The sequence below is a fragment of the Coregonus clupeaformis genome, chromosome 6 (assembly GCF_020615455.1).
Source record: "Coregonus clupeaformis isolate EN_2021a chromosome 6, ASM2061545v1, whole genome shotgun sequence".
Taxonomy (NCBI): Eukaryota; Metazoa; Chordata; class Actinopteri; order Salmoniformes; family Salmonidae; genus Coregonus; species Coregonus clupeaformis.
The window spans coordinates 46,588,027-46,615,386 of NC_059197.1; the positions used below are offsets into that span (position 1 = coordinate 46,588,027).

The 27,360-nt window shown below is 46.5% G+C and overlaps 1 protein-coding gene across 4 annotated transcripts; it reads left to right on the forward strand.

The window, feature by feature from the left end:
* Positions 1-239: 239 nt before the first annotated feature.
* On the forward strand, positions 240-26,639 carry LOC121567477 (ARF GTPase-activating protein GIT1). 4 transcript variants are annotated; one of them, XM_041877544.2, is made up of 22 exons: positions 240-619; positions 3,354-3,487; positions 4,466-4,578; positions 4,977-5,082; positions 6,538-6,624; positions 6,817-6,947; positions 7,272-7,366; positions 8,069-8,111; positions 8,887-8,913; positions 10,161-10,209; positions 10,917-10,989; positions 11,845-11,942; positions 12,894-13,005; positions 13,384-13,389; positions 13,510-13,637; positions 17,186-17,338; positions 19,871-20,179; positions 22,340-22,420; positions 22,733-22,809; positions 23,066-23,236; positions 23,473-23,536; positions 23,835-26,639. In XM_041877544.2, the coding sequence occupies exons 1-22, from the start codon at positions 568-570 to the stop codon at positions 24,048-24,050; spliced, it is 2,325 nt and encodes a 774-aa protein (XP_041733478.2). In that variant the 5' UTR covers positions 240-567; the 3' UTR covers positions 24,051-26,639. The 4 variants fall into 4 exon arrangements, with proteins under 4 accessions (XP_041733478.2, XP_041733479.2, XP_041733480.2 ...); XM_041877545.2 differs by lacking the exon at positions 13,384-13,389; XM_041877546.2 differs by lacking the exon at positions 8,887-8,913.
* The last annotated feature ends 721 nt before the right edge of the window (positions 26,640-27,360 follow it).

The following is a 27,360-nucleotide window of genomic DNA, read 5'->3' on the forward strand; positions in this document are numbered from 1 at the left end:
CAGCCTCTCCTGTGATATATGCTAGCCTAAGCCACTATAAAGCTTTACACAACATAATCAAATAAATAATATCCAGAGACCTAGCTAAATATGAACATTTAGAATAAGAGAGGTGTAGGCCTACATGCAAGGGTATTGATTAGATTTCACGCTTTGACGAATACGATATGATTTTAGAGCTACCTCTATTCCCATGGGTATTGGTGAGAGAGAGTGGCGATCAGAGCAAGTAGGGGTAGAGTGCGAGTCGAGTGACAGGTAGGAAGGAGCGCAGTTAGCCTACTTAGGTCTTGATATTGGCAATGCACTGTGTGCTAGTGTTTTATATCCCTCTAGATATGAGCTAGCCAGTGATAATCATCCCACTGCATCCGGAGTTTAGGACTGAAACCGGTTAGGAAGAAAAGGGAAAGGGGTAGCTTCGGTCCGGGAGTGCCGAAGACAACATCGCCGGCTTCCGGGGATTCAGGGCAGCTTCGAGAAACAGCAGACGGCGGTCTTCGGAAGGGCGAGCATCCATTAGATATCATTTGGATAGACAACCACTGCTGTAGTGGAACCCGAAACATGTCAAGAAAGGTCCACAGAACCGAAGTATGCGCCGACTGCAGTGCACCAGGTGCGATGAAAACTGAAACAATGCGTTGTTTTAGTCTTTGAGATGTGCTAGCTGGCGACATTTAGGTGGGACGGCGGAGGCCTGTGCCCGCTGTCAGACAGTTGTACAAGAAAACGGCGCAGGTTCCCTGGCAGTTAGTTAGTCAGGCCTTTAAACGGAGTGAAATTTGAATTTTCAGTGCATGTGGATAAATGAAGTGACTATAAAGTTATTTTGGTTTATTTGATAAGAATCATATTCTGTGGATGAGTGTGGCAGATTTGTTTCGCCTGCTTGACTAGCTCGCTAGCCAGCCAAGTAACGTTAGACGTTTGTTTTTATTTCTCTTGATAGCTAACGTTAGCTAGCTAACGTTAGTTGGGTTAACCGCCACATCTAGCTGGTAGCTAACTACCTAGCTTGCTAACAAATGAGAAAGTGTCTGTCTTGTCTAGCTTGAATAACTTGCTATCACAGCTGTTTGTCTGTAAAGTTCGCTCTGTAGCTAGAACTGAGCTGGCCACACGGGCTAACTAGCTAGCTGGCTATGTAGGTAGGTAGCTAGTTGCATTTGAAGACGCTAGGCTAACTAGCGGTGTAGTATGTGTAGATAGCTAGCTAGTGTGCTAACGTTCAGAGACAATAACATTAGCTGAACGTTGTTACTGAGTTAGCTAGCTAGCTAAATTATCATAAAATAGTAGTTGAAGCTAGTTGGTTAGCTAACTAGCTAGCTGCCTGCAACTAGCCAATGCCAATGGGTTAGCAAGCAGTGCGGCGCAGAGTAGGGGCGTTGATAGTAGAAATTGAGAATAGTGATTGAGTGAGTGCCTGTAATCTGGACCCCTGACCTGTCTAGACTGCTCCATCTGTAGGCAAAAAAACAAACACTTTTAGCTTAATTCTTCATGGCATTTTTTTAGTATGAGTTGCTCATAAAATCCTAAATTGACTTGCAAATTGCAAATCATGAAGACTACATTCTCCAACTCAGTGTTTTTCTACAACATTATTGTGCCCCCACAACTCTGATGTGATGCCAACCTTGGCATCCTGGCCCTCCCTGCAGGCATAGCCTTGGCCTTGCACATGTAGCCCCACCTGCCCCAATGTTTTGGGGAAGAGGAGAGTTTGGAATGGGGGTTGGGTGGGGTGCATGGCAGCTGCTCTCTCCCTCACAGCTGCTCTTCCTTCAGGAATGTGTTTCTGCTCTGTGAGCCTCTTCTGCACTATCCCAGCTGATTTATGACACTCCTGACCATCACTCATCTGCAGTTACCTGCGTTAGCCTGGCCTGCTTGTATACCTACTCTGTGTGTGTACTGTGCTGTTTCTTACTTACAGTCTACCATCAGCTTTCTGCAGCCTCGGCTGCCCCTCCCCTTCTGGGCAGTGTGTGACTCCTTGCAACCCTCCACACTGGAATAGCTACTGGACTCATAAACAACCTCCATATTTTGGAAGAATCAAATAGCCACAATAGGCTATTAAATATTGTTACTGCCAGTATGCTCGTAAGGCATATTTGTTTTTCTGTCATAATATGGTTAGAGTTTTATGGGGTTGTCATGGGCAGCACAGCATGTGGTAGAACGCTAGACTGAAGAGAGGGCTATAGCCTTAAGTAGTGTTGACTGTAGATATAGTGGTAAAAGAGACTAGAGTTGCCCCATATGCGCTGTGTCTGCCTGTGTGTGTGTAGCCTAGGTCAGTGTCTGTGTGAGTGCATGCATATGAAATCGCATTAAGCGCTGCACACACTAAGTGGAAGTAAGTGTGGAAATGGAGAGGAAGAGCGATGGGGCTGTTCTGTGAAGCATGAATTATGACGAGATTTAACTTTTAGTGTCAATGAATGGAATCTATACCAATGAAGAGTCCTGCTCCCCGCTCTTAACATTTGGTTTAGCGCTCTGCTTTGTCCTGCTCAGCCATGGGTACAATCCCAACAATGAATTGCTGCTTTTCATAGATCATAATATTTGAAAACAGTAGGCGTGCTTTGTTGAGTATTGCCAATAGCTAATTGTTTCAGAATTGTCCCTCAAGAACAGATCTCTCTCTCTGCATGTATTTGCTCTGCCCCAGCCCAATCTCTTAGGCTTGGCTCTTAGGCCTACCATTTGAGAAAAAAACGAATGCTCCATTTAGTTCCTCGGATAGAATAGGCCGTTTGCACGTCTTACACAGTTAGCTTAGCCTAATTGTAGCAGGATCCTGAGGGTGTAGGCTAACCTTGCCCCAGCCAGACTTAATTACTAGACTCTGTGGCGCATGGTTCTCTCTGTGCCGACTGAACTCTGGACTTGTATAGTATGATGATCTCATTACCACCTAAAGGCACAATTGGGTGGTACTGGACTTTTAAAGGTCAGACTTGTATTTAGGCTATACAGTATGACGCTAATAATAATGGCGTTTTGTTGCGTTTTGTTGCTTTTTATGGTCCCGAGAACTCCTTTTTAGAGTGTCATTGTAAACTCCACATGTCAGGCAAACTGTCAGCCTGTTTATCACTCTCACAGCTATTTGATTATTTTAAATGTGTGCAGTAAACAATAATGTCAAATATTAGGCCTAACTTTATTACCAGTGAAACAAAGCTATAGGCCTAATGATGAACCTGAGATAACCTAGACCTACCTAGTAGCCAGTTTTCAGAGGTGGGACTTTGCTAAATAGCCTAAGTTGTACACACCTGACCCCCCGCCTCCTCCTCCTCTTTCTCAGTTGATCTCTTTCTCTGTGTTTTCAGATCCGGGCTGGACCAGCATCAACAGGGGCGTTTTGATCTGTGACGAGTGCTGCTCGGTGCACCGCAGCCTGGGACGCCACATCTCCATCGTCAAGCACCTGCGTCACAGCGGCTGGCCCCCTGCACTGCTGCAGGTACCTGGGGGGGCTGGGGAGGGACGAGATATGGGGGCTGGTCTGGAGGGGGAGTGAGCACTGGGGATCATTACTGATGGGTGTACAAGTAGCCTAGTAGCCCAGTATTTGGCAAGTGGCTAAATTAAGAAGTAACCAAATTCAACCAATGTATTAGGCCTATACCTGTTTATTACAGATTTATAACATGTAAATCCATAAACTAATAATTAACAGTTTATATTATCGAATCGCAATACATATAGAATCATATTGGCGCCTAAATATTGTATCATGAGGTCAATGGCAATTCCCAGCCCTAATTTATATATGTATATATGTGTGTATTGCGATTCTCACGATTCTATATGTATTGCGATTCGATAATACGATTTTATTGCGAATTGATGTTCCAAACATATTGCTCACTATATGTCTACTGCAGAGAGACGAGCGAGCATGGAAATAAAAGTGCTGAAAACATGTTGGCTCACTATTTAAAAAGAAGATGGCGATCAAGCTATAGGATGAAAAATACCGGCGTTTTAGCGCATGCACAGCCAACTTGCGTTAGCTAACGCTACCTAGAAAAACAATTAAATACATTTATTGTCCAAAATAATATTGCATTATGTAACTATCAATTCCCCCCATCACTAATATAAAGTAAGTGTTACCTTACTGCTGGACAGATAAGATTTGAGAATACTTTTGTTAGGAACTGTTTTTTTATAATTTTATTTTTTAGTATTTTCACTTTATTCAGACAGGAAGGAAATGAGTGGGGAGGGAGATGCAGAGAGTGGCGCTGGGGTCGGGATTCACACCCACACTTGGTGGTGTATAAGTGCTGCAGGCGGTGCCGTTACCCACTACACCAGCCTCAGGCACAGGAGGAGGCTTTGATTTGCTCTAAGAGGACGTTCCAAGCAAACATTAGATACTTTCATGTTGGGGCTGTGTTGTCGTGTGTCTCACCAGTGTGTGTGTGTGTTTTAGATGGTGCAGACCCTGGCCAGTAATGGGGCTAACTCGATTTGGGAGCACTCCCTGCTTGACCCAGCGCAGGTGCAGAGTGGCCGCAGGAAACCCAACCCACAGGACAAAGTCCAGTAAGTTTATTTTTATTTCACGTTTCACAACATATTTCACAATACTTCAGATGAGATCCAATTCTCATTTACAATGATGACCTGGGTAGGAACATTCCCTGCTTACCTATAGTCTCTGTTTGTGTAACTCACTCTCCCCCACTAAGATCTCAAGAGATTCCTTTTCACTCGGTCAACTGTTATAGTCCGATCAGGCTAATAAGCTTATGTGTTAGATGCAGCTCAGCCTTGGGTCATTAGCTAGTATCAGACTGTTATGGGATCAGAGAGGATTTGTCCCTTGGCGTCTCCTGCTGCAATGATTCATACATACAGCTGATGTCTTACCCAGTTTGTCCCTACCCTCGCCTCTCTCTGTTTGTGTGTGTGTGTGTGTGTGTGTGTACGTGTGTGCCCAGCCCCACCAAGTCCGAGTTCATCCGTGCCAAGTACCAGATGCTATCCTTCGTCCACAAGCTGCCGTGCCGAGATGACGACGGTGTTACCACCAAGGACCTCAGTAAGGTGAGGCCTCGCCCCTTCAGGTCAGGGGTCAGAGGGTGACGTCCTTCACAGGCTGTGCTCGTCCACTCTGGGCCATGGCTGGTGGGCCGGGCTGCCTCCCTCTGAGGCTCTACGCACACACACACACACACACACACACACACACACACACACACACACACACACACAGAGCCTGCCTTTCTTCTTCTCTCCCCTGTAGACAGGAAGGAAGCACCTTAATGACACCACAGGAATAACTAATGGAAGCCGCTGTGTGGACCTATTAAACACCACTAATGAGGGGATTCACAGGGTCTCTCTCTCTCTCTCTCTCTCTCTCTCTCTCTCTCTCTCTCTCTCTCTCTCTCTCTCTCTCTCTCTCTCTCTCTCTCTCTCTCTCTCTCTCTCTCTCTCTCTCTCTCTCTCTCTCTCTCTCTCTCTCTCTCTCTCTCTCTCTCTCTCTCTCTCTCTCTCTCTCTCTCTCTCTCTCTCCCTCTCTCTCTCTCTCTCTCTCTCTCTCTCTCTCTCTCTCTCTCTCTCTCTCTCTCTCTCTCTCTCTCTCTCTCTCTCTCTCTCTCTCTCTCTCTCTCTCTCTCTCTCTCTCTCTCTCTCTCTCTCTCTCTCTCTCTCTCTCTCTCTCTCTCTCTCTCTCTCTCTCTCTCTCTCTCTCTCTCTCTCTCTCTCTCTCTCTCTCTCTCTCTCTCTCTCTCTCTCTCTCTCTCTCTCTCTCTCTCTCTCTCTCTCTCTCTCTCTCTCTCTCTCTCTCTCTCTCTCTCTCTCTCTCTCTCTCTCTCTCTCTCTCTCTCTCTCTCTCTCTCTCTCTCTCTCTCTCTCTCTCTCTCTCTCTCTCTCTCTCTCTCTCTCTCTCTCTCTCTCTCTCTCTCTCTCTCTCTCTCTCTCTCTCTCTCTCTCTCTCTCTCTCTCTCTCTCTCTCTCTCTCTCTCTCTCTCTCTCTCTCTCTCTCTCTCTCTCTCTCTCTCTCTCTCTCTCTCTCTCTCTCTCTCTCTCTCTCTCTCTCTCTCTCTCTCTCTCTCTCTCTCTCTCTCTCTCTCTCTCTCTCTCTCTCTCTCTCTCTCTCTCTCTCTCTCTCTCTCTCTCTCTCTCTCTCTCTCTCTCTCTCTCTCTCTCTCTCTCTCTCTCTCTCTCTCTCTCTCTCTCTCTCTCTCTCTCTCTCTCTCTCTCTCTCTCTCTCTCTCTCTCTCTCTCTCTCTCTCTCTCTCTCTCTCTCTCTCTCTCTCTCTCTCTCTCTCTCTCTCTCTCTCTCTCTCTCTCTCTCTCTCTCTCTCTCTCTCTCTCTCTCTCTCTCTCTCTCTCTCTCTCTCTCTCTCTCTCTCTCTCTCTCTCTCTCTCTCTCTCTCTCTCTCTCTCTCTCTCTCTCTCTCTCTCTCTCTCTCTCTCTCTCTCTCTCTCTCTCTCTCTCTCTCTCTCTCTCTCTCTCTCTCTCTCTCTCTCTCTCTCTCTCTCTCTCTCTCTCAGCAACTGCACTCCAGTGTGAGGACGGGGAGTCTGGAGACATGTCTACGGCTGCTGTCCCTGGGAGCACAGCCCAACTTCTTCCACCCGGTGAGACCCATACCACCCCTACCCTCCCACCCCCTGTTACTGCAAATTACCCACTTTCTCACCACTCACACTCCCAACCCCCTATAGAGCATCGGCCCATTCGGTCTATGCTGTGTCCATGCTCCCTAATTCCCTATTTCAAGTAATGATGTGTGTGTCTGTGTGTGTGTATATGTTTGGTTGTCCTCTCAGGAGAAGGGCACCACTCCACTCCACGTGGCAGCCAAGGCAGGCCAGGTTCTGCAGGCAGAGCTGCTGGTCGTGTACGGAGCTGACCCCGGAGCCCCTGACATCAATGGACGCACACCCATGGACTACGCAAGGTAGGCTACACCAGGGGTCTATTCATTAGTGTACACTGTTGCAAAACATTTTGCAATGGAAAATGTTTTGCAAAGAAAACAAGGGTTTCTTATTGGACAATTTCAGGTAGTCCCTTCCTGTTTTTGCCTGTTTGCTTTAGTTACTTGTGAATATACCCCTGGCTCATTCTTTTTGAGTATACATAAACACACAGTTTTGTGTGTGACTCTTTCATAAGGTAGTCAGTGTGTTTTTTGTTGTTGCTGTATTGTGTCAGTAAGCTATGTCATATACAGTTATAGGATCTGATCGTTGTACTGTGTGTGTGTGTGTGTGTGTGGCAGGCAAGCGGGCCAGGTGGAGCTGGCAGAGCGTCTGGTGGAGTGTCAGTACGAGCTCACAGACAGGCTGGCCTTCTACCTGTGTGGCCGACGCCCTGGTAGGTGACCTTTTACCCCTGCCAAGGACCTTACAGAGGGCTCAGAGTTTAAGCGATAATCAGCAATCAAGTCGTTGAGATCTCGCTTGGTGGGTGTATCCTTCAAACAGCTAGCATGACGGCAGTTTTGTTGTTAGCCAATGTCAGAGCTTGCTAACAAGAGCTGCCCTCTCCCTAAATCTGCATAATATTGGGACATTTTCAATTCTGGTCACTAGTTCTCTCGTCGCTGTGTGAATTTATAAATAAATTTTAGTCATTTAGCAGACGCTCTTATCCAGAGCGACTTACAGTTAGTGAATACATATTTTTTTATACTGGCCCCCCGTGGGAATCGAACCCACAACCCTGGCATTGCAAACGCCATGCTCTATCAACTGAGCTACATCCCTGCCGGCCATTCCCTCCCCTACCCTGGACGACGCTGGGCCAATTGTGCGCCGCCCATGAGTCTCCCGGTCACGGCCGGCTGCGACAGAGCCTGGATTCGAACCAGGATCTCTAGTGGCACAGTTAGCACTGCGATGCAGTGCCTTAGACCACTGCGCCACTCAGGAGCTCATGACTGATTGGTGGTTGCTAGGTCGCTGATTATCGCTCCAAGAATGGACCCACTGTTAGGCCTAACTAATAAGGCGTCTTTCACTCATTTAATGTTTTACACAATACAATGATTTCACTCCATTGTACTCTGTCCTGCAGATCACAAGAATGGGCATTATATCATTCCTCAGATGGCTGACAGGTAAGGGTCAAAGGGTCATGTGTTCAGGGTCAACATAGGATGGGTGGGAGAATGTGGGGAATATATTTATACATCTGCGTGGTGGTTGATATTTAGTATACATAGGGGCAGTTTTTCAGACACAGATTAAGGCTAATCCTGGACTAAAAAGTGTTTTCAAATTAGATTCTCTATTGAGCATTATTGTCTTTGACGTGACATGATATTCTGGCAATGCCTTTGATTTTCTGGAATCTCCAATGAAATGTTATGAACACCATGTAATATTCTGGCACAAGTGAAGTAGCTAGGTGTATTGCAGTGTTTTGACCAGTAGGTTGTGCCCTGCCGTTAGTCAGTCTGTACTGCTAGAGAGGAGAGGAAAGCCCCTGTTACATTAGATGTTGACTACATGTCTGCCTGCTCAGCTACAACAGACTTCTACAACACTGTTATTACTGTACTGTACTATACTCTGTACTATACTGTACCATACTCTGGGAGTCTACTCTTGTGAGCTGTGGAGAACTAGTGGGCGGTATTCACAAAGCGTCTGAGTAGCTGATCTAGGATCAGTTTGACCTTAGATAATAATGAATATGATTATATAGACAGAGGGGGACCTGATCCTAGATCAGCACTCCTACTCTGAGACGCTTTGTGAATATGGGCCCTGGTGTTGATATGGGGTTTATCCCCCTCCCTCTCTCTCTCTCTTTTGCTTTCTACCTGTCTCTTTCTTGTCTCGCTCACTCGTTTTCTGTTCTCTCCATCTTTGCTGCGCTTGTGGAGGCAGAGCTCGCCCTAAGTGCCCGACACAGAGGTATCTCTCTCTTTCTCTCTCACTCCCTCCACATCCCCCCTTCTTCCACTTTTATCCCATGCGCTCATCATCTTCTCTCTGGTGTTAGGAAAGGAGGGAGGGATTCCTGTAATATTCTGTCTACCTTTTTATATAGTAGTATTACCTTTATGATATCTTGATTCAGTAGACAGTGATGAGAGCCCTTTGCTTTTAAATAGGAGGCTGGTATTTTATCCCATTATCAGGTTGGCTACTGTATCTAGACCACCAGGACTCATTTTAGATAATACAAGTACTTAGGCCTATCGTTTTGAATGTTGTCAAACTGAAATGGAAGGAGCTACAGGTAACTGCCAAAATAAAGGAAACACCAACATAAAGTGTCTTAATAGGGCGTTGGGCCACCACGAGCCAGAACCGCTTCAATGCACCTTGGCATAGATCAGGAGTAGGCAACCCTGGTTCTGTTTTTCATTTAACTGACCTGGAAGACCAGGTGTGTTGAATTTAGGCAATCACTGAACTGATCAATTAGCTTAATTGGTTAGGTGTGGTGCGTAGTTGGAACAAACTCCAGCAGTACCTGCGGCACTCCAGGAACAGGGTTGCCTACCCCTGGCATAGATTCTACAAGTGTCTGGAACTCTATTGGAGGAATGCGACACCATTCTGCCCCAAGAAATTCCCCAAATATTGGTGTTTTGTTGAGGGAGGTGGAAAACGCTGTCTCATGCCCCACTCCAGAATCTCCCATAAGTGTTCAAATTGGGTTGAGATCTGGTGACTGAGACGGCCATGGCATATGGTTTACATCGTTTTCATGCTCATCAAACCATTCAGTGACCACTAGTGCCCTGTGGATGGGGGCATTGTCATCCTATGGGGGCATAGCCATGGTTGCCAATATAATAGCTGCCCAGTATTTTTATACATGACCCTAAGCATGATGGGTTGTTAATTGTTTCATTAACTCAGGAATCACACCTGTGTGGAAGCACCTGCTTTCAATATACTTTGTATCCCTAATTTACACAAGTGTTTCTATTATTTTGGCAGTTACCTATATATTTCACCTGATTATCTACCATGGCCCTCGTTCCATGACCTAACACCCCTCCTGTCTCACCCCTCCCACCCACCACCCTGAGAAAACCCCCGTTCCATCTCCTCCACCTCCTCACCGTTCTCTCCTCACCCCTCTCTCTCTCTGTTCGTGTCTGTGGTTGTTTTATTGTGGCATTTTGTCTGTCTGTGTCTCTGCGTAGCCTGGACCTCTCAGAACTGGCCAAGGCAGCTAAGAAGAAGCTCCAAGCGGTGAGTAGTGCTGGGTGGTCAAAGGGTAGGGGTCATGGGTTAGAGTTAAGGCTCTATCCGTCTGGTAGACTTCCTGGGTTGTGTTCATTAGAACACACAAAGGAAAACATTTTGAAACGTTTTCAATTGAAAAGTCCCCTGGAGCTCAGTTGGTAGAGCATGGCGCTTGCAACACCAGGGTTGTGGGTTCGTTTCCCACGGGGGGGCAGTATGAAAAATGTATGCACTCACTAACTGTAAGTCGCTCTGGATAAGAGCGTCTGCTAAATGACTAAAATGTAAAACAAAAATGAGGATTTCATATTGGACAAGTCCAGGTATCCCTCTCTTTTTGTCTGTTTTCTTCCATTTGGTGCCTAATGCACACGGCCCAGATAATAACCTGAAGCAGTGGGCCATGTCTGTATCAGTGACTCTAATTGTCTATGACTTTCTCCATTTCCTGTGTATGGTAAATCAATTCTCCTTTGGCCCAGGCAGCAAAAGGACTGAGCCTTTTAGTGTAGTGCTGCTGTTTGTGTTGACAGTATTGCTGTACATGATTGTCCTGCAGGTTGCACTATTATTCTAACCGTGTGTGTTGTATATATTTTTTTCCCTCTCTGGTATTTGCTCTTTTGATGTGTTTGTCTTGGTCTGTCTGCGTCCCATAAATGTCCTGTGTGTGTGTGTGTGTGTGTGTGTGTGTGTGTGTGTGTGTGTGACAGCTGAACAATCGATTGTTTGAAGAGCTGGCCATGGACGTGTATGATGAAGTGGACCGCAGGGAGAACGATGCAGGTGAGAAACCCCCCTCCTCCTCTTCTTCTCCTCTCCTGTGGAACCCATCCCCTGCTTCTCCCTCTCCTCCACCTCTCTCTAGATCTCTCTATCCCGCACCTCTTTCTGTCTTTGCCTTTTTGAGTCATGGAATCGGTTTGGGCCACTCTGGGGGCGTGTCCCAAATAGCATCCTATTCCCTATAAAGTGCACACCTTTCCACCAAGCCCTGGTCAAAAGTAGTGCACTATAAAAGGAATAGGGTGCCATTTGGGACGTAGCCCCAGTGTAGGCTGTTCCCCGGGAGAAGGAGTCACTGTTTAGAAAGGAAACATAGAAAAACGCATATACAAAGTCTGTAAAAGGGCACTGGGTGAGGTCTAAAACTAGAGAGGGAGAGGGAGAGAGAGAGAGAGAGAAAAAGGAAGGCAATTTAGAGGGAAGGAGCGAGTTGGAAGGAGAGAGCGAGTTGGTGAGGAAGTGCCTCAGGAATTCTGGAGTCTCTCTCTTTCACTCTCCTCCCTCCCTCGCTCTCTCTCAGAAGCAGGAGCAGTCGCAGACTGCGTTGTCTGACAGAGACTCCGCAGGTAAGCAGGATGGGGTAGAGGCAGAGAGCTGGACACACACACACATTATTATATTACACACACATACATGCATACACACATGCACACACATATCTAGGTATAGCAGGACATTCTAGGAGGAGAGAAAATGGGTAAGTCTGTAACTGGTCTGTTCCAGTGGAGCTGTGCACCGTGTGAATATGAGGCAGGCAGGCAGGGTGTGTTGCTGACCTTGTTTCTCTCTCACTCACACATCAATGTATAATACCGCTTTCTCGCTTTCTTTCTCTCCTTCCTCCCCCTTTCCCAGTGTGGCTGACGACTCAGAACCACAGTACTCTGGTGACGGAGCGCAGCGCGGTGCCCTTCCTGCCTGTCAACCCCGAATACTCAGCCACACGCAACCAGGTAACTACTACTATCACTCACACACACACACACACACAAAACAAAGTTTGATGACTGCCAGCAAATGCTAAAATATCTTAGTTTCTAAGCGTATGTATCCTTCTCCAACTGCTGCGTAGGCTTAGTGATGACAGCAGGCTGAAGGTGATGCTAGTCACAGAGACACAGGCAGGCATTAGAAGGGACTATGGAGAAATCCTCCTAGAGCACAACAGATTTTAAAACAGGAACAAAAGAGGAGAACAGAAGGGCAGACGAGGAAAGTCTGGGCTGAAATGGAGAGAGAGAGAGAGCGAGAGATGAAAGATCACGTTCTATTAATCGTTTTGTGGCTGCACCGGGATGTCTGAGCTTCTGCCCTGGCCAGTGGGAGATGGAGAGAGATTTTCCAGCTGTGGAGGAGAGGGGAAACGAAAGGGTGTGTGTGTGTCCTCCCTCAGTTGGCTAGCTCATTAGTGTAAACATGGGCCTTAACACATCACCACAGTGAGATCCCCAGCTAGGATTGGATTGAATAGTGTTGGAGCCAGCTGACTGGTCAGTAGTAGTGTTTATGTTTCATGCAAGAGAGACTGAGGGAGAAAACACACACACGACAGTGTGCTCACGGTTGGACCGTGTTTAGAATTGAAACCACATGGATACAAAGCCTGCATTTTTGTCCCCTTATGCAAACGCAAACATGCGAATTGCTAGGTGCAATGTTTAGTGTGTGTGTGCCTCTGTTACTATGATCAACTGTAGCGCCTATGACTCTGCTTTTCCACACCACATGACCAGTGACCACAGGACTGCAATACCAGAGACTGTGGCTCCAATCTGTGTTTGCTTCAATAATAAACCAACAAATGTCTGAACTCATTTTGCCCCTGTAAACCTACGTCTATGCGTCGGAGGGTTTTTCAGCACTCAAGAATTAATGCGTGTCCCCTGTCTCTTTTTCTCTTTCAGGGTAGACAGAAGTTGGCCCGTTTCAACGCTCGTGAGTTCGCAACGCTAATCATCGACATCCTGAGTGACGCCAAGAGGAGGCAACAGGGGAAAGGCCTGAGCAGCCCTACTGGTGAGAGAGGGGAGAGGTGTGGAGGAGAGGACCGAGGAAGGGAGAAGAGAGGAGGAGTGAAGGGGAGGGGTGCAGAGGGGAGAGGGACTGAGCCAGTTCAAACGCGGTCTTTATGAATTACATATGCTCTGGACATTAATCTGTTTTAGCATGCACTTCAGTCAATCCATCCATTTCAATGTATGAGTGAAAAGGGGAAGTTACTGAGATGTATTTTAAATGGCGGGGTTGGGGTTGCCTGGTTGTGTCATGGTTAAGTCATTACTAGTTGAGTTACTTATTACTAGTTTTCTTGATTTTTCTGTGGCTTAATCTCAATACGTCTTTCTGCAATTCCTCACATCCTGTCTCCTCGCCTTCTTCTCAACTGCATACAAGGAAAAGGTACAAGTTCCCTCCACTTGGACTTTGTTCTCCAATGCATTTTGAGAAGGAATCGAGGAAAGATGAATTGAGATTGAGCCAAGGCCTATGTTGTTGCTCTGCTCTGATCCATCCCTGTAGACTCTAGTCTGGACCTGGGGGCCGATGACGACCAGCATGACTACGACAGCGTAGCGTCAGATGAGGACACGGACAGCGAGCTGACCACTCAGAACAACAACAACACGCAGCGCAACAACCGGGCCAAGGTGAGGACAGAAGGGCACAGAAGGACGGCAGGGTTGTGTTCATTAGACATCAAACGGAAGCAAACGGGCCCAAACGAGGAGGGACCTACCTGAATTTGTCCAATGGGAAGCATTTTGCACCGGTTTGCACTAATGAATATACCCCCAGGGTTGTGTTCACTAGGCACCAAGCAGCCTGAAACATAGTGAAAAGGGGAGGTACTATTCAAACTGGCCTAATAAGAAGTGCTTGTTTTCTTTTCCCATTGCAAACCATTGTGCAATGTTTTTCTTTACAGGCCAACATTAGAGTACCAGAGAACAGCCAAAGTATTCCCCTTAAACCCAGTAAATAGATGGATAAAATGTGTACTGAGAGAAATGGAGGAGAGAAGGGGTTGAGCAAAGTGACCAGGAAGTGGTCCTGTGCTCCCAGCCCTGCTTTGAGTTATTAGAGACCCTTCAGATCAGGGTGTTACGGTTCTCTAAGACCGAACCCAGAAGCAGACCAGGACAAGGTGAGTTGAACGAATGAGAGTGTTTATTTACAGATAAAAGATGCAGAATAGTCCAGGAGACGGAGCGGGTGGTGGAGATGAGTAGGTGGTGGTGAAGTGGCAGATGAACTGATGGCACGGCAGGGGTTGGGTGAAGGTTCCGGGAGAATGATTGTAGACAGAACAAACGGAGGTAAGTACAAGGCAGGTCAACAAGGTGCAAAAAACAACAAAAATAACGCTAGTACTCAGAGGCTGATACGCTGGCAAAACATACTGTTTATGGCTAACGATCCGGCAGGGAATGGATGTCAGGTCAGAGCTTATGAAGGGGTGATGATCAGGATCAGGTGTGCCGAAGCTGATGAGAAGCAGGTGCGGGTAATCGAGAGATCACCCGCCTAGCAACGTCGCCCGGCAACCGGACAGGGTGCGTTCAGGCACCTTCGGGAAACAGGAGATTCAGAGCAGAAAAACGGCAACACAGGCAGGAACAGACTCAGGACGCAGGGTTCATGACACAGGGTCCATACGTATCAAGCGTCTCAAAATAGGATTGCTGATCTAGGATCAGGTCACCCTGTCCATATAATCATATTCAGTGTGATTTAAAAGGCAAAACTGATCCTAAATCAGCACATTGTTCTTCTTAGCTTCTTCTAGTGATTGCAGTATTATCCCCAGCAGTATCTTCCTCCCCGCCTGTCCCAGCATGCCTTGCGGGAGTGGCAGTGCTGCTGCTGCTGCCACATACTTCCACAGTGACATCACAGCTATTCTGGGTCTTCAATCAGAGGAGCATTGTTCTACGAGCAGGGGAGGGAGAGGAGGGAGAGGGGGTGGTGGAAACCCTGTTAAAGCAGGCTCCCACAGCCACAGGACGTGGTGGAAACCCTGTTAAAGCAGGCTCCCACAGCCACAGGACGTGGTGGAAACCCTGTTAAAGCAGGCTCCCACAGCCACAGGATGTGGTGGAAACCCTGTTAAAGCAGGCTCCCACAGCCACAGGATGTGGTGGAAACCCTGTTAAAGCAGGCTCCCACAGCCACAGGACGTGGTGGAAACCCTGTTAAAGCAGGCTCCCACAGCCACAGGACGTGGTGGAAAAGCTGCTGTAAAATGAGAATGTAAGGTCCACTGTGTGAAGAAGCTCGGTTCTGGTGTGATACAGACAGGAGCTCTGTGCTTCTCAGATATGGCTGAGCTGTGAATGGACGTGGATGCTGTTCATAGTCATTTCCAGTTGAGAAGAGATTTCTCAAATATGGTTTCAGTGTTGAATGTGAAAAGATTGTTATTTTAAGCTGTGCTCAGACTTCTCCATTTACTGCTAAGAGTGAAATCGAGTGCAGCTTATTGCTCAGACAATAGCCCACATGTAAACGACTCCCGAATTCATGTGTGTGTGCGCATTTGTACAGTGGGGCAAAAAAGTATTTAGTCAGCCACCAATTGTGCAAGTTCTCCCACTTAAAAAGATGAGAGAGGCCTGTAATTTTCATCATAGGTACACGTCAACTATGACAGACAAATTGAGAAAAGAAAATCCAGAAAATCACATTGTAGGATTTTTAATGAATTTATTTGCAAATTATGGTGGAAAATAAGTATTTGGTCACCTACAAACAAGCAAGATTTCTGGCTCTCACAGACCTGTAACTTCTTCTTTAAGAAGCTCCTCTGTCCTCCACTCGTTACCTGTATTAATGGCACCTATTTGAACTTGTTATCAGTATAAAAGACACCTGTCCACAACCTCAAACAGTCACACTCCAAACTCCACTATGGCTAACACCAAAGAGCTGTCAAAGGACACCAGAAACAAAAGTGTAGACCTGCACCAGGCTGGGAAGACTGAATCTGCAATAGGTAAGCAGCTTGGTTTGAAGAAATCAACTGTGGGAGCAATTATTAGGGAAATGGAAGACATACAAGACCACTGATAATCTCCCGTCGAGGGGCTCCACGCAAGATCTCACCCCGTGGGGTCAAAATGATCACAAGAACGGTGAGGCAAAAATCCCAGAACCACGCGGGGGGACCTAGTGAATGACCTGCAGAGAGCTGGGACCAAAGTACAAAGCCTACCATCAGTAACACACTACGCCAGGGACTCAAATCCTGCAGTGCTAGACGTGTCCCCCTGCTTAAGCCAGTACATGTCCTAGGCCCGTCTGAAGTTTGCTAGTGCATGCATCCAGAAGAGGGTTTGGGAGAATGTCATATGGTCAGATGAAACCAAAATATAACTTTTTGGTAAAAACTCAACTCGTTGTGTTTGGAGGACAAAGAATGCTGAGTTGCATCCAAAGAACACCATACCTACTGTGAAGCAGTGGAGTAGAAACATCATTCCTTGGGGCTGTTTTTTCTGCAAAGGGACCAGGACGACTGATCCGGTAAAGGAAAGAATGAATGGGGCCATGTGTCGTGAGATTTTGAGTGAAAACCTCCTTCCATCAGCAAGGGCATTGAAGATGAAACGTGGCTGGGTCTTTCAGCATGACAATGATCCCAAACACACAGCCGGCAACGAAGGAGTGGCTTCGTAAGAAGCATTTCAAGGTCCTGGAGTCTCCAGATCTCAACCCCATAGAAAATCTTTGGGAGGAGTTGAAAGTCCGTGTTGCCCAGCGACAGCCCCCAAAACATCACTGCTCTAGAGGAGATCTGCATGGAGGAATGGGCCAAAATACCAGCAACAGTGTGTGAAACACCTTGTGAAGACTTACAGAAAACGTTTGACCTGTGTCATTGCCAACAAAGGGTATATAACAAAGTATTGAGAAACTTTTGTTATTGACCAAATACTTATTTTCCACCATAAATTTGCAAATAATATTCATTAAAAATCCTACAATGTGATTTTCTGGATTTTTTCCCTCATTTTGTCTGTCATAGTTGACGTGTACCTATGATGAAAATTACAGGCCTCTCTCATCTTTTTAAGTGGGAGAACTTGCACAATTGGTGGCTGACTAAATACTTTTTTTCCCCACTGTATGTGTGTGTATTTTAGATTATTTTAATTATATTTCTATGTTGTGTGTGTGTGTGTGTGTGTCCCCTCAGAGCATGGACTCATCTGACCTGTCGGACGGGCCCATCACGCTGCAGGAGTACCTGGAGGTTAAGAAGGCCCTGGCTTCCTCCGAGGCTAAAGTTCAGCAGCTGATGAAGGTCAACAACAACCTGAGTGAAGAGCTGCACCGGCTGCAGAAAGAGGTAGGGAGAGGAGGAGATAGAGGGAGGTATGGACGGGAGGAATGGATAGGGTGATGGAGGGAGAGAGTTAGGTCAAGTAGTAGGGAGGGCAGGATGGAGGGAAGCATGCATGATAGAAAGACAGGAGGAATTTCAATATGTCTACAAGTTGATGTGTTATTATGCACCAAGATGTGTTTTTTAAATTCTATTTTTACACAAGTTAGTAGAAGATGTATCCTTTCTGCCTCAGTATATTAGTGTGTTTTCACTATCAGTGTTGGTCTAGTCTGCCCAGAGCTGTCCTTATACTGTAGTAAGCCAATTGTGCAGCTCAGAACAGTATCTGTTAGTTTTGGTGTAAGCACTGCAGCACTGTTCTTCAGTGTGTCAAATATCAGGTTTCGTTCCCATCTGTTGTTATGCCATATTTTGTCACTTTGTTTCGGTTCCGTCTCCATGGCGGTATTGTTGTTTTGTTCTCATGAATGCCTGAGCTATTGTCCCATGTCTATCCCATCACTCATGTCTAACACCAGGAGAAATACCAACCCCTAGACACACACACGTCAGCCCCTGCACACACACTTGGAAAATGCACAACAGTTCTCTTCCAGTGTTGATAGTTTGACAGGTACATACAGGTAAAACAACACAGTGTCGGTGAGAGCAGCCATGTGTAGTTCCCTTCTTTTCCAAGATACTAAAGATCAACCCCCAGTACTGCCAATATGTATGTTTATTTGGTTAAGATACAGTGCATTCGGAAAGTATTCAGACCCTTGACTTTTTTCACATTTTATGTTACAGGCTTATTCTAAAATTGATTAAATAGTTTTTTCCCCTCATCAATCTATACACAATACCCCATAATAAAGCAAAAAAAAAACAAAAAAAAAAGAAATATAACATTTACATAAGTATTCAGACCCTTTACTCAGTACTTTGTTGAAGCACCTTTGGCAGCGATTACAGCCTCGATTCTTCTTGGGTATGACGCTACAAGCTTGGCACACCTGTATTTGGAGAGTTTCTCCCATTCTTCTCTGCAGATCCTCTCAATCTCTGTCAGGCTGCACAGCTATTTTCAGGTCTCTCCAGATATATTTTATCGGGTTCAAGTCCGGCTGGGCCACTCAAGGACATTCAGAGACTTGTCCTGAAGCCACGCCAGCGTTGTCTTGGCTGTGTGCTTAGGGTCGTTGTCCTGTTGGAAGGTGAACGTTCGCCCCAGTCTGAGGTCCTGAGCGCTCTGGAGCAAGTTTTCAGCAAGGATCATCTCTGTACTTTGCTCCGTTCATCTTTCCCTAGAGCCTGACTAATCTCCCAGTCCCTGCCGCTGAAAAACATCCCCACAGTATGATGCTGCCACCACCATGCTTCACCGTAGGGGTGGTGCCAGGTTTCCACCAGACTTGACACTTGGCATTCAGGCCAAAGAGTTTAATCTTGGTTTCATCAGACCAGATAATCTTGTTTCTCATGGTCTGAGAGTCCTTTAGGTGCCTTTTGGCAAACTCCAAGCGGGCTGTCTTGTGCCTTTTACTGAGGAGTGGCTTCCGTCTGTCCACTCTACCATAAAGGCCTGATTGGTGGAGTGCTGCAGAGATGGTTATCCTTCTGGAACGTTCTCCCATCTCCACAGAGGAACTCTGGAGCTCTGTCAGTGACCATCAGGTTCTTGGTCACCTCCCTGACCAAGGCCCTCTCCCCCGATTGCTCAGTTTGGCCGGGTGGCCAGCTCTAGGAAGAGTCTTGGTGGTTCCAAACGTCTTCCATTTAAGAATGATGGAGGCCACTGTGTTCTTGAGGGCCTTCAATGCTGCAGAAATGTTTTGGTAACCTTCCCCAGATCTGTGCCTCGACATAATCCTGTCTCTGAGCTCTACGGACAATTCCTTCAACCTCATGGCTTGATTTTTGCTCTGACATGCACTGTCAACAGTGAGACCTTATATAGACAGGTGTGTGCCTTTCCAAGTCATGTCCAATCAATTGAATTTACCACAGGTGGACTCCAATCAAGTTGTAGAAACATCTCAAGGATGATCAATGGAAACAGGATGCACCAGAGCTCAATTTCAAGTCTCATAGTAAAGTTGTGAATACTTATGTAAATGAGGTATTTCTGTTTTGTATTTGTAATACATTTGCAAAAATTCGAAAAACCTGTTTTCGTTTAGTTATTATTGGGTATTGTGTGTAGATTGATGGAAAAAATAATTTAATCAATTTTAGAATAAGGCTATAACGTAACAAAGTGTGGAAAAAGAGAAGGGGTCTGAATACATTCCGAATGCACTGTAACCCAGTATGTTGTTACACCCACTAGATCCACAGACTAGCCAGTTTAACCCCTTATATCTATAGACTATAGATAGCCTATAGACTCCCTATAACCCCATTATAGTCTTACCTCCATCCATACCTAGTATGTGGCTAGCTAAATGAAGTGCCCTGTACAGTACTTGTGTATGTGGATGCTTGTCCGTGTGACCTTTGACACATTCAGGTGACCCTCCTCCCCTCCCCCGTCCCCACCTCTCCCCGTAGATCTCGCGGATGCAGACGGAGAACAGTGCGTTGCGGGGGGGCCAGGTCGGAGGAGGAGGGGGAGCTGGCGGTTTGGGAGGAGGGGGAGGCGGCAGCCCGGCACATTGGCCAGGGGGGGTGAGAGGCAGAGGAGGGGGAGGTAGGGGAGGGGACCACTCCAGCCTAGCCATGTCCTCAGCGACGCCCGCCCACCGGAGGGACAGACAGGCTTTCTCTATGTACGAGCCAGGGGCCGCCACCCCTAAGCCCCACTCCCACTCCCCGGGCCTGGACTCCCTGACGGACCGCCTGCAGCCTCTGCACCCCAGTGTAAGTGTGAGCAACGCTACGGCCCCCAGATGGCCATGGTGATGGTGATGTACACCACCCGCCCTCTCTGTCTCTACTGCTGCCTACCTCCTCTACTGCTGTCTGGCATGCACACACCGCTCACCAGTGGAGCGCACCTCTACTTTAACCCCTAACCTTTGATCCCCAGCCTCTACCGCTGGCACAAAGCTTTCTGGGCCAGATGCTGCACGCACGCACCTGTCCCAAATACATACAAATACAGAGCCTTCGACACTGTAGCAAATCACTCTTCGCCTCCACTCACTTTACATGAGTTTATCCCTTAGATTGAGGCTTCTTTGAGTGTAGAATGTCGTGTTTTTAAGCTAAGATGGCAGGTATCTTTCCCACCATTGATGAGTGAAGATGTACTAACCTTAGACACTCCCCTATCATAGCTTTCCCATTCCCTACCTCTAGTGTGTGCAGCACAAGCATGAGGCGTGTTAGTAGTTTGTCCTGCACTGTTAGCCAATAGCCATACACACTTCTCAATGGATCCTTCAAGGCACTGTGTCAGTCACTGACCCACTCGGTCACAGTGGAACTAAGAGCGCAGGCTGACTTACACGAATGTCAGCCGTGCTAGGATCACCTGTTGGGTGTGTTGACAAACAGTGGCAATTCAACATGTGGAAATGAACAGAAAATGACGGCCGATGTTCTGTGGTCAGAGGCGATAGGACGGCCACCAGCTGCACAGGGCCAGTTTGTGTACATACGGCCAGTTTGTGTACATACGGCCAGTTTGTCGCATTCTGTGTACATCCATCTATCTATCCTGTCTGTCTTTAATTGTGCTCATTGTTGCATTCAACCTTTACATTTCATTATCCATGTGGGTGATGCAAAATCCCAGTGCATATATCAGTTTGGTTTATCCTTGCATTTTTCCATGTTTCTTTTAGTTTGTATTCTGTAGGGCATTACAGCGTAGCAATTAGCAAATGCACAATTTCTTATTGTGTAGTTTGTAAAAAAAAAAGAGAGAGTTAGAGATTTCAATATGCCAGGATATATGTAGATTAGGTTGTTTACAATGTGTTTTTCTGTGTATGTCTTGCATTGTTGCTAATAAGGAATTTCTAAGTTATTTTTTAAGATGATATGGCTATACTGTATATTATTAATTTAAAAGTAAAAAAATAGATGAACCAATCCCAGATTGCCCCTTTTAAAGTTGTACAGTTTTAACCCCTTCATAGATATTGGGCCACACGGTGGTAAAACCCAGTGCTCTGTTGAAAAGCACAGATGACAATGACTTCATTGTAAGTACATTATTTGTGTATCATAAAGCATATGCCAGCATACAAATATTCACAGATGTTCAGTCTTCATCTAGTTAGCTCTCCGCTAGGGAACAGTGAGTCCAAGAGTGTCCTACTGGCCATAGTGTCTGGGATAACTCACAGCATAGCCCCTTATGTCAGTGAGCTGCATCTAAAGAAGTGTCTATAATCGTGCTGACTGTCTGGGCCTGCATAGAGTGTCTCAGAGTAGGAGTGCTGATATAAGACCAGGGACCCCCCCTCCTATTTATTATAATTCTAAAAACTGATCCTAGATCAGCACTTCTACTCTGAGACGCTTTATCAATACGGGCCCCGGTGACTGGTAAGGTCATCTATCGTGAATGTGGCTAGAGAGAAGACGTGATGTGAGACAAGCTAATGAAAGTTAACCGGCTCCTCTGTCTTCTCCTGTGTATGTCAGACAGTATGTTTGTGTGTCTGGTAATGTTAATGATGTACTCCTGTGTGGGAGTTGTTCTGGGATAGTGGCTCACTAACTACTTGGCAGGACCTAGCTCAAGACTCACACATTTCCTTTTGAATTCCAGTCAACTTGGGCTGTACTCTCACTGACTACATTTTCAGTATAAATCTGTCCTGGGGAAAGTTGCTGGGCAGTTTGGCTGTTGAGTTTCAGTCAAAGTTATTTGACAATAAAATGTAATTTCACCTCGACATATAGGCTACTATCTCCCCACAGAAAGCTGAGCTGACTCTGCTCAAGCATGGATAGCGCATCCCAGTGTCTGATTGGAATCTTCCTACTAAAACGTGTACCTTCTGTGGTTCCTCTGTTGCTTCTCGTCCTCCACTGAGTTCCTGTCCCGTTCTGTCTATCCTCCAGGTGAGGAAGGGGGGTCCTGGCGGTCCGACAACCTATGGAGGACAGCACCTCTCTGGCTCCATGGAGATGGGGAGGTACATGGTAAGACTGGCTGGCTGTCGCCCTCCTTTACAGTTGGTCAACTCATCTGTGACTTTGTGTTATTAGGCTACTTCACGACCAACCCCAGACCGTGACGGCTCAAACATTCAGTGGCGTCTTATGAACGCTGATACTGACTGACACTGTTTTATAGACCAATATGAGCTGATACATTGCTGAGGGTTGTATTTTGTGGCTTAGTGTAAATGTTTGTGTGAATGGCTTGCTTCTGGTTGGTTAATAATGGCCTTGCCGTACTCTCCCTCTCTACTGCTACCTTTGATGATGATAAGGTGTTCTGTTTGTCCACAGGGCCCTAAAGGAGAGAAGTACGGCAGTGGTACAGATAGTGACTATGACAACACTCAGACGTATGAGCTGTCACTAAGGTAAGGCTGGGGTGGTGGGGGGATATCTAGAGCAGATGGCTGGCCAGTGACCGGGTTATTCTGGAGTCTCCACCGACGTGTAGCAGGGGCAGACAGGCCGGGCTCTAGGGTCTACCTAGACATCTAGCAGACTGGCTGACTTAGTCTTTGTCAAGGACATATTTACTGTGGTGATTACTTCAGAGATGCTTACCTCTCTGCTCAATGTGGGAATTGCAGGCTAATGTAGAGATTGTACTGATTGTGTGTCCTACAGTAGGGGGCGCAGCAGTGAAGAGGAGGGCCGGGGGGAGTCGGAGGAGTGGGGTGACGGGGGTGAGCCGGACCCTACCCTGCCCTGCACCGAAGACGTCATCCTCAAGACGGAGCAGGTGACCAAAAACATCCAGGAGCTTCTGAGGGCCGCACAGGAGTTCAAACACAACAGGTAGCCCCTGACTACGAGACTCACTCTATGACACAGTCAGACTGAGGCTTACGTTGTATCTATGGGGGTAACAAGAGTTTGGCTTACGTTGTGTCTATGGGGGTAACAAGAGTTTGGCTTACGTTGTATCTATGGGGGTAACAAGAGTTTGGCTTACGTTGTATCTATGGTGGTAAAAAGAGTTTGGCTTACGTTGTATCTATGGTGGTAACAAGAGGTTGTCTTATGTTCCCCAGTTTCGTTCCATGCTCTGAGAAGATCCACTCTGCTGTCACTGAAATGGCCTCCCTCTTTCCCAAGGTAAGGTTTTGCTCTCTATCTCTCCCTCTTTCTAGAATTTCCATAAAGATTCCGTATTGTGTGAAACTGCCACCACCAGTTATTATTGTTATTATTATTACAACAACAAAGAAGTTGCTTCAAACAAAGAACACTGTTTATTTTTGTTTTTTTGCATGCGTGATAGAACAGCAGAATATGTACTGCACAATTTTTGGGGACCAAATACAGATTCTAGCTTTAAGCAGTAAGTGTTGTGTCCTCTGTGTCTAACTTTCTCTCTCTCTCCCCCCACCCCTCTCTCTCCGTCTCCCCTCAGCGGCCTGCTCTAGATGCCGTGCACTGCTCCCTGCGCCTCCTGGCGTCCAGCGCCTCCCGCCTCCAGGTGGAGTGTCGCAAGGCGGCACCCTCGGACCCGTCAGCGCCCGCCGTCGACTACCAGCTGCTCACCCAGCAGGTCATCCAGTGCGCCTATGACATCGCCAAGGCCGCCAAGCAACTGGTCACTATCACCACCCGCGAGAAGAAACAGTGACGGAGTAGAAAGGGGACGGACGGGGGAGGGCGGAGTGGAGCTGCAAGACTGACAGAGGGAGCAGGAGAGGGATGGAGGTAGCCTCAATTTCCAAGCTTCCTAGTCAAGTGATGAACGAGACTTGGAAGGTTGGCATCTCAAGGGAGAGCGAAATGCCAGCCAAGGGGAGAAGCTATATTGGCTGCAGACCGAAAAGAAGATCTCTGAGGATGAATAAAGATGAAATGAGAGGAATTGAAGGTAGGGAATGAAGAGCGGGTGGTAATATTATATAACAATAGAGCGAAGCTGAGAAATGGCTGCGGCTCTCGCTACTATACCCGTGTGGACTGAGAGTGCAGTTCTGCGGGGGAGGGGACTCTTAAGGAGGAGGAGTGTGGACCATTGAGACAGTAATTGCATGCGGGGGATGGACACAGCACAGCACCATAGCAGCTCAGCTCTCATCATCTCACTATGATCTCAGTCCATCATTCCTTTGGAGGGGAGATCCCTTTACTACAACACCCCTCTCTGTGCAGCGCCTCAAACCCTCATGTGACCGAGGCAGGCTGGGGCTGGGGCTGGGGCCGGGGCCAGTCGGTGTGGCCTACAAGGGGGCCAGGCCTTGGAAATGATCCACCCTGCTCTACCCCTCTCTCTCTCAGACACCACCTCCACTATAGTCCCAGGCTCTGCTAAGGAGAGGAGGGCCCTTGCTACCCCCTCAGACCCCCTGGTACACTACAGCATGTCTAGGCATCATGGACAAACTACTAGGTGATGTTTATTTTTTTCATGTATTTTTCTTTTTTATGCCAATCCGTTGGCCTGTACCTCTGGGGACAATAATTACTGACTGAAGAAAAAAACACTTACACTGGAATTATTGTGATTATTATTATACTAATTGTTTTGTATTATTTTTACGGTCATGAATTACACTTATCATGAATGTTTATTTTGACGTCGTCTTATGTATGATGGTTCCTGTTTAGAGGACCAGGGAGAGCTGTGAGAATACTCGCTCGCCTTCTGTCTGACTGGGTCTTGACATATGCGCACACACACTAACTTGTGAAATGGTCCTCAAACACTCCTGGAGCAGTCCAATTCCTCCCGGGTGACATTTCAGTTCTTATTTCCTATAGATTTTTTGGGTTTCTACCTATCATGTTCTAATATGTCAGTAGCCAAGGGGTTGAACAAATGCCAAAGGGGTAGGGAAGGGGTATAATATGCTATCAGTAGAATAATCCCTGGAAGCGGCATTACAAGGAAGTGGGTATATTATACAACCATTGGCTGCTTCAGTCGCTAGACTGGCACTACAGTGGGATCCATACAAAGCTCGCTCTTAAACATATGCCAACTTGAGGCAGACTAGCTAGATTGGGAACAAATGTTTTGTCAAAACGACAAACAGCACTTGTTGTGGGGGCACTGGGGAAGCTGCGCTATACTCTGCTAAACAAATTAACGGTCACACTAAGCTAAGTGACACGCACTCCACGTATTTAGTTTTATCTCTTAGCTTCAAGGACTTTAGTGATTGTGTGTCAGATGGATCTGGGTCATGTTAATTAGGAACTAAACGGTTGAAAACGGACTGAAACAGGGAGAGACTACTTGGACCCACCCCCCACACACACACACAAATTACATACACACGCACGGCTTGTGTGATCCTGGACAACTGAAAGCGCTTCCATGTTAGCTTGACTCATGTTCACTTAGCAACGGGGTCCCGCCGTGTCACTATCCGCCTGACTGTGCTCTCATGTGTTCACGACATTTAATGAACCTGTAGGGGGTGAGATCTTTTATCTGTTCCCCGTCAAATCATGTCCAAAAAAATGTCAAATGTAACGTTCCGATCATGATTGCCTTTGCACATCTCACGCTAGACTGGCTTAATACTCAGTGATGTTGTAGCATTTTGGGTTCCTGCAGTTCATTATCTATTGCCATCTCACACACACACAGACACACTGGGCCAGTATAAAATACTTTCTTCCCCATTACAATGTCCTCTTTTACCTCTCAGACAACCTGTTTTATAGAATACAGGCCTATATGTAAACATATTTTCATGCTATTTTTTTATTAAGCTATATGTTCGTATTGTGTTTGGGAGATCGGATCTATTTATGCTTGCTGTGGTGGGTTCCAGGCCTGAGGGGGGGAAGTGAATAGGGTCTGAAGTCTGCCGCTGGTTAGCACTAAACTCATCTCAAGTCTGAGGGGAAAGGGCTATTGCACAATGCTACGCCTTTCCCCTTTCTTCTTAGTGGACACTTAGAATAGGGTCCCTTTTTAGTGGGAATGTTGGGAATGTTAGACACGTCAGTCTGACTCCATGTTGTGCACATGTTCACACATGCATCCCGAACACACACACACACACACACACACACACACACACACACTGGTCATCATGTTGTTCAGACAGTGGCACTGCACTGTGCCCCGTTTTCTTCACCTGGGAGATCAGTGATGGGAGAATATCTTTTAACAGAAGTAAAAACTGTAAAAAGTAGAACATTGAAAAAGGTCAATCGTAATAGAAACTCATAAGCTGTACATTTCTAATAAAAAACTAAAAAACGAGTGAATTGTCTTAAATTTGTATTTTTTGTTTAGTTCGAGATGCTTGAAACCTCCATCAGGAGGTAAGCCAAAGGCTGTATCAAAGCACCGTTCTGGGTAAGCTGTACAAACTACAGTCTCTCACTTTCTCTCTCTGGTTCATGTAGTCACACATGTAACTGTCCTCTTGGTGTGAATGATTTCACAGGTTGTTAGTTTTATGTCTGAAGTCTTTAACATTTAATCACAGCTCATTACATAGTAATGGCATACTGTGTGTCCCAAATGGTACCCTATTCATTTTATAGTGCACTACTTTGACCAGAGCCCTATGGGCCATAATCTCGGTTAACCCAGAACTAAAGTGTCACGTAATTAGTCAGACGCTCGATTAAATTCTGGGTCCATACGTGTTAAGAGAAGAGATGCTAGAAAGAGCGGATCCCTCTCTTTTCTCATGTTACGGGCCGAATGTTCCCTCATTCCAAAGTATGAAAGATGCGAACACCTGCGAAATCGGGATTTGTACAAATAACCAGTGATGAGAAACCAAACACCAGAACTACTGCTGCTCGTTGTCCTACACATCCCATTCAGTCCCGACAGATTCTCTCCGTTTACACGCATCATTTTCCACGAGAGATTATATATTAAAAAGTAGCGCACTACTTGGTATGCAAACACACTAATGGTCCGAGGACGTGATGTTGGACACGCTGAAGCCTGTTAGGGACAGACATTT

What these genes read in the sequence shown, in the direction of transcription:
- LOC121567477 (XM_041877544.2), top strand. Translation starts at nt 568, where the DNA reads ATGTCAAGAAAGGTCCACAGAACCGAAGTATGCGCCGACTGCAGTGCA. An exon ending in ACTCAGCCACACGCAACCAG is followed by an intron (nt 11,943 to 12,893) that starts GTAACTACTACT and finishes TTTCTCTTTCAG; the next exon opens with GGTAGACAGAAGTTGGCCCG. An exon ending in TGCAGCCTCTGCACCCCAGT is followed by an intron (nt 20,180 to 22,339) that starts GTAAGTGTGAGC and finishes TCTATCCTCCAG; the next exon opens with GTGAGGAAGGGGGGTCCTGG.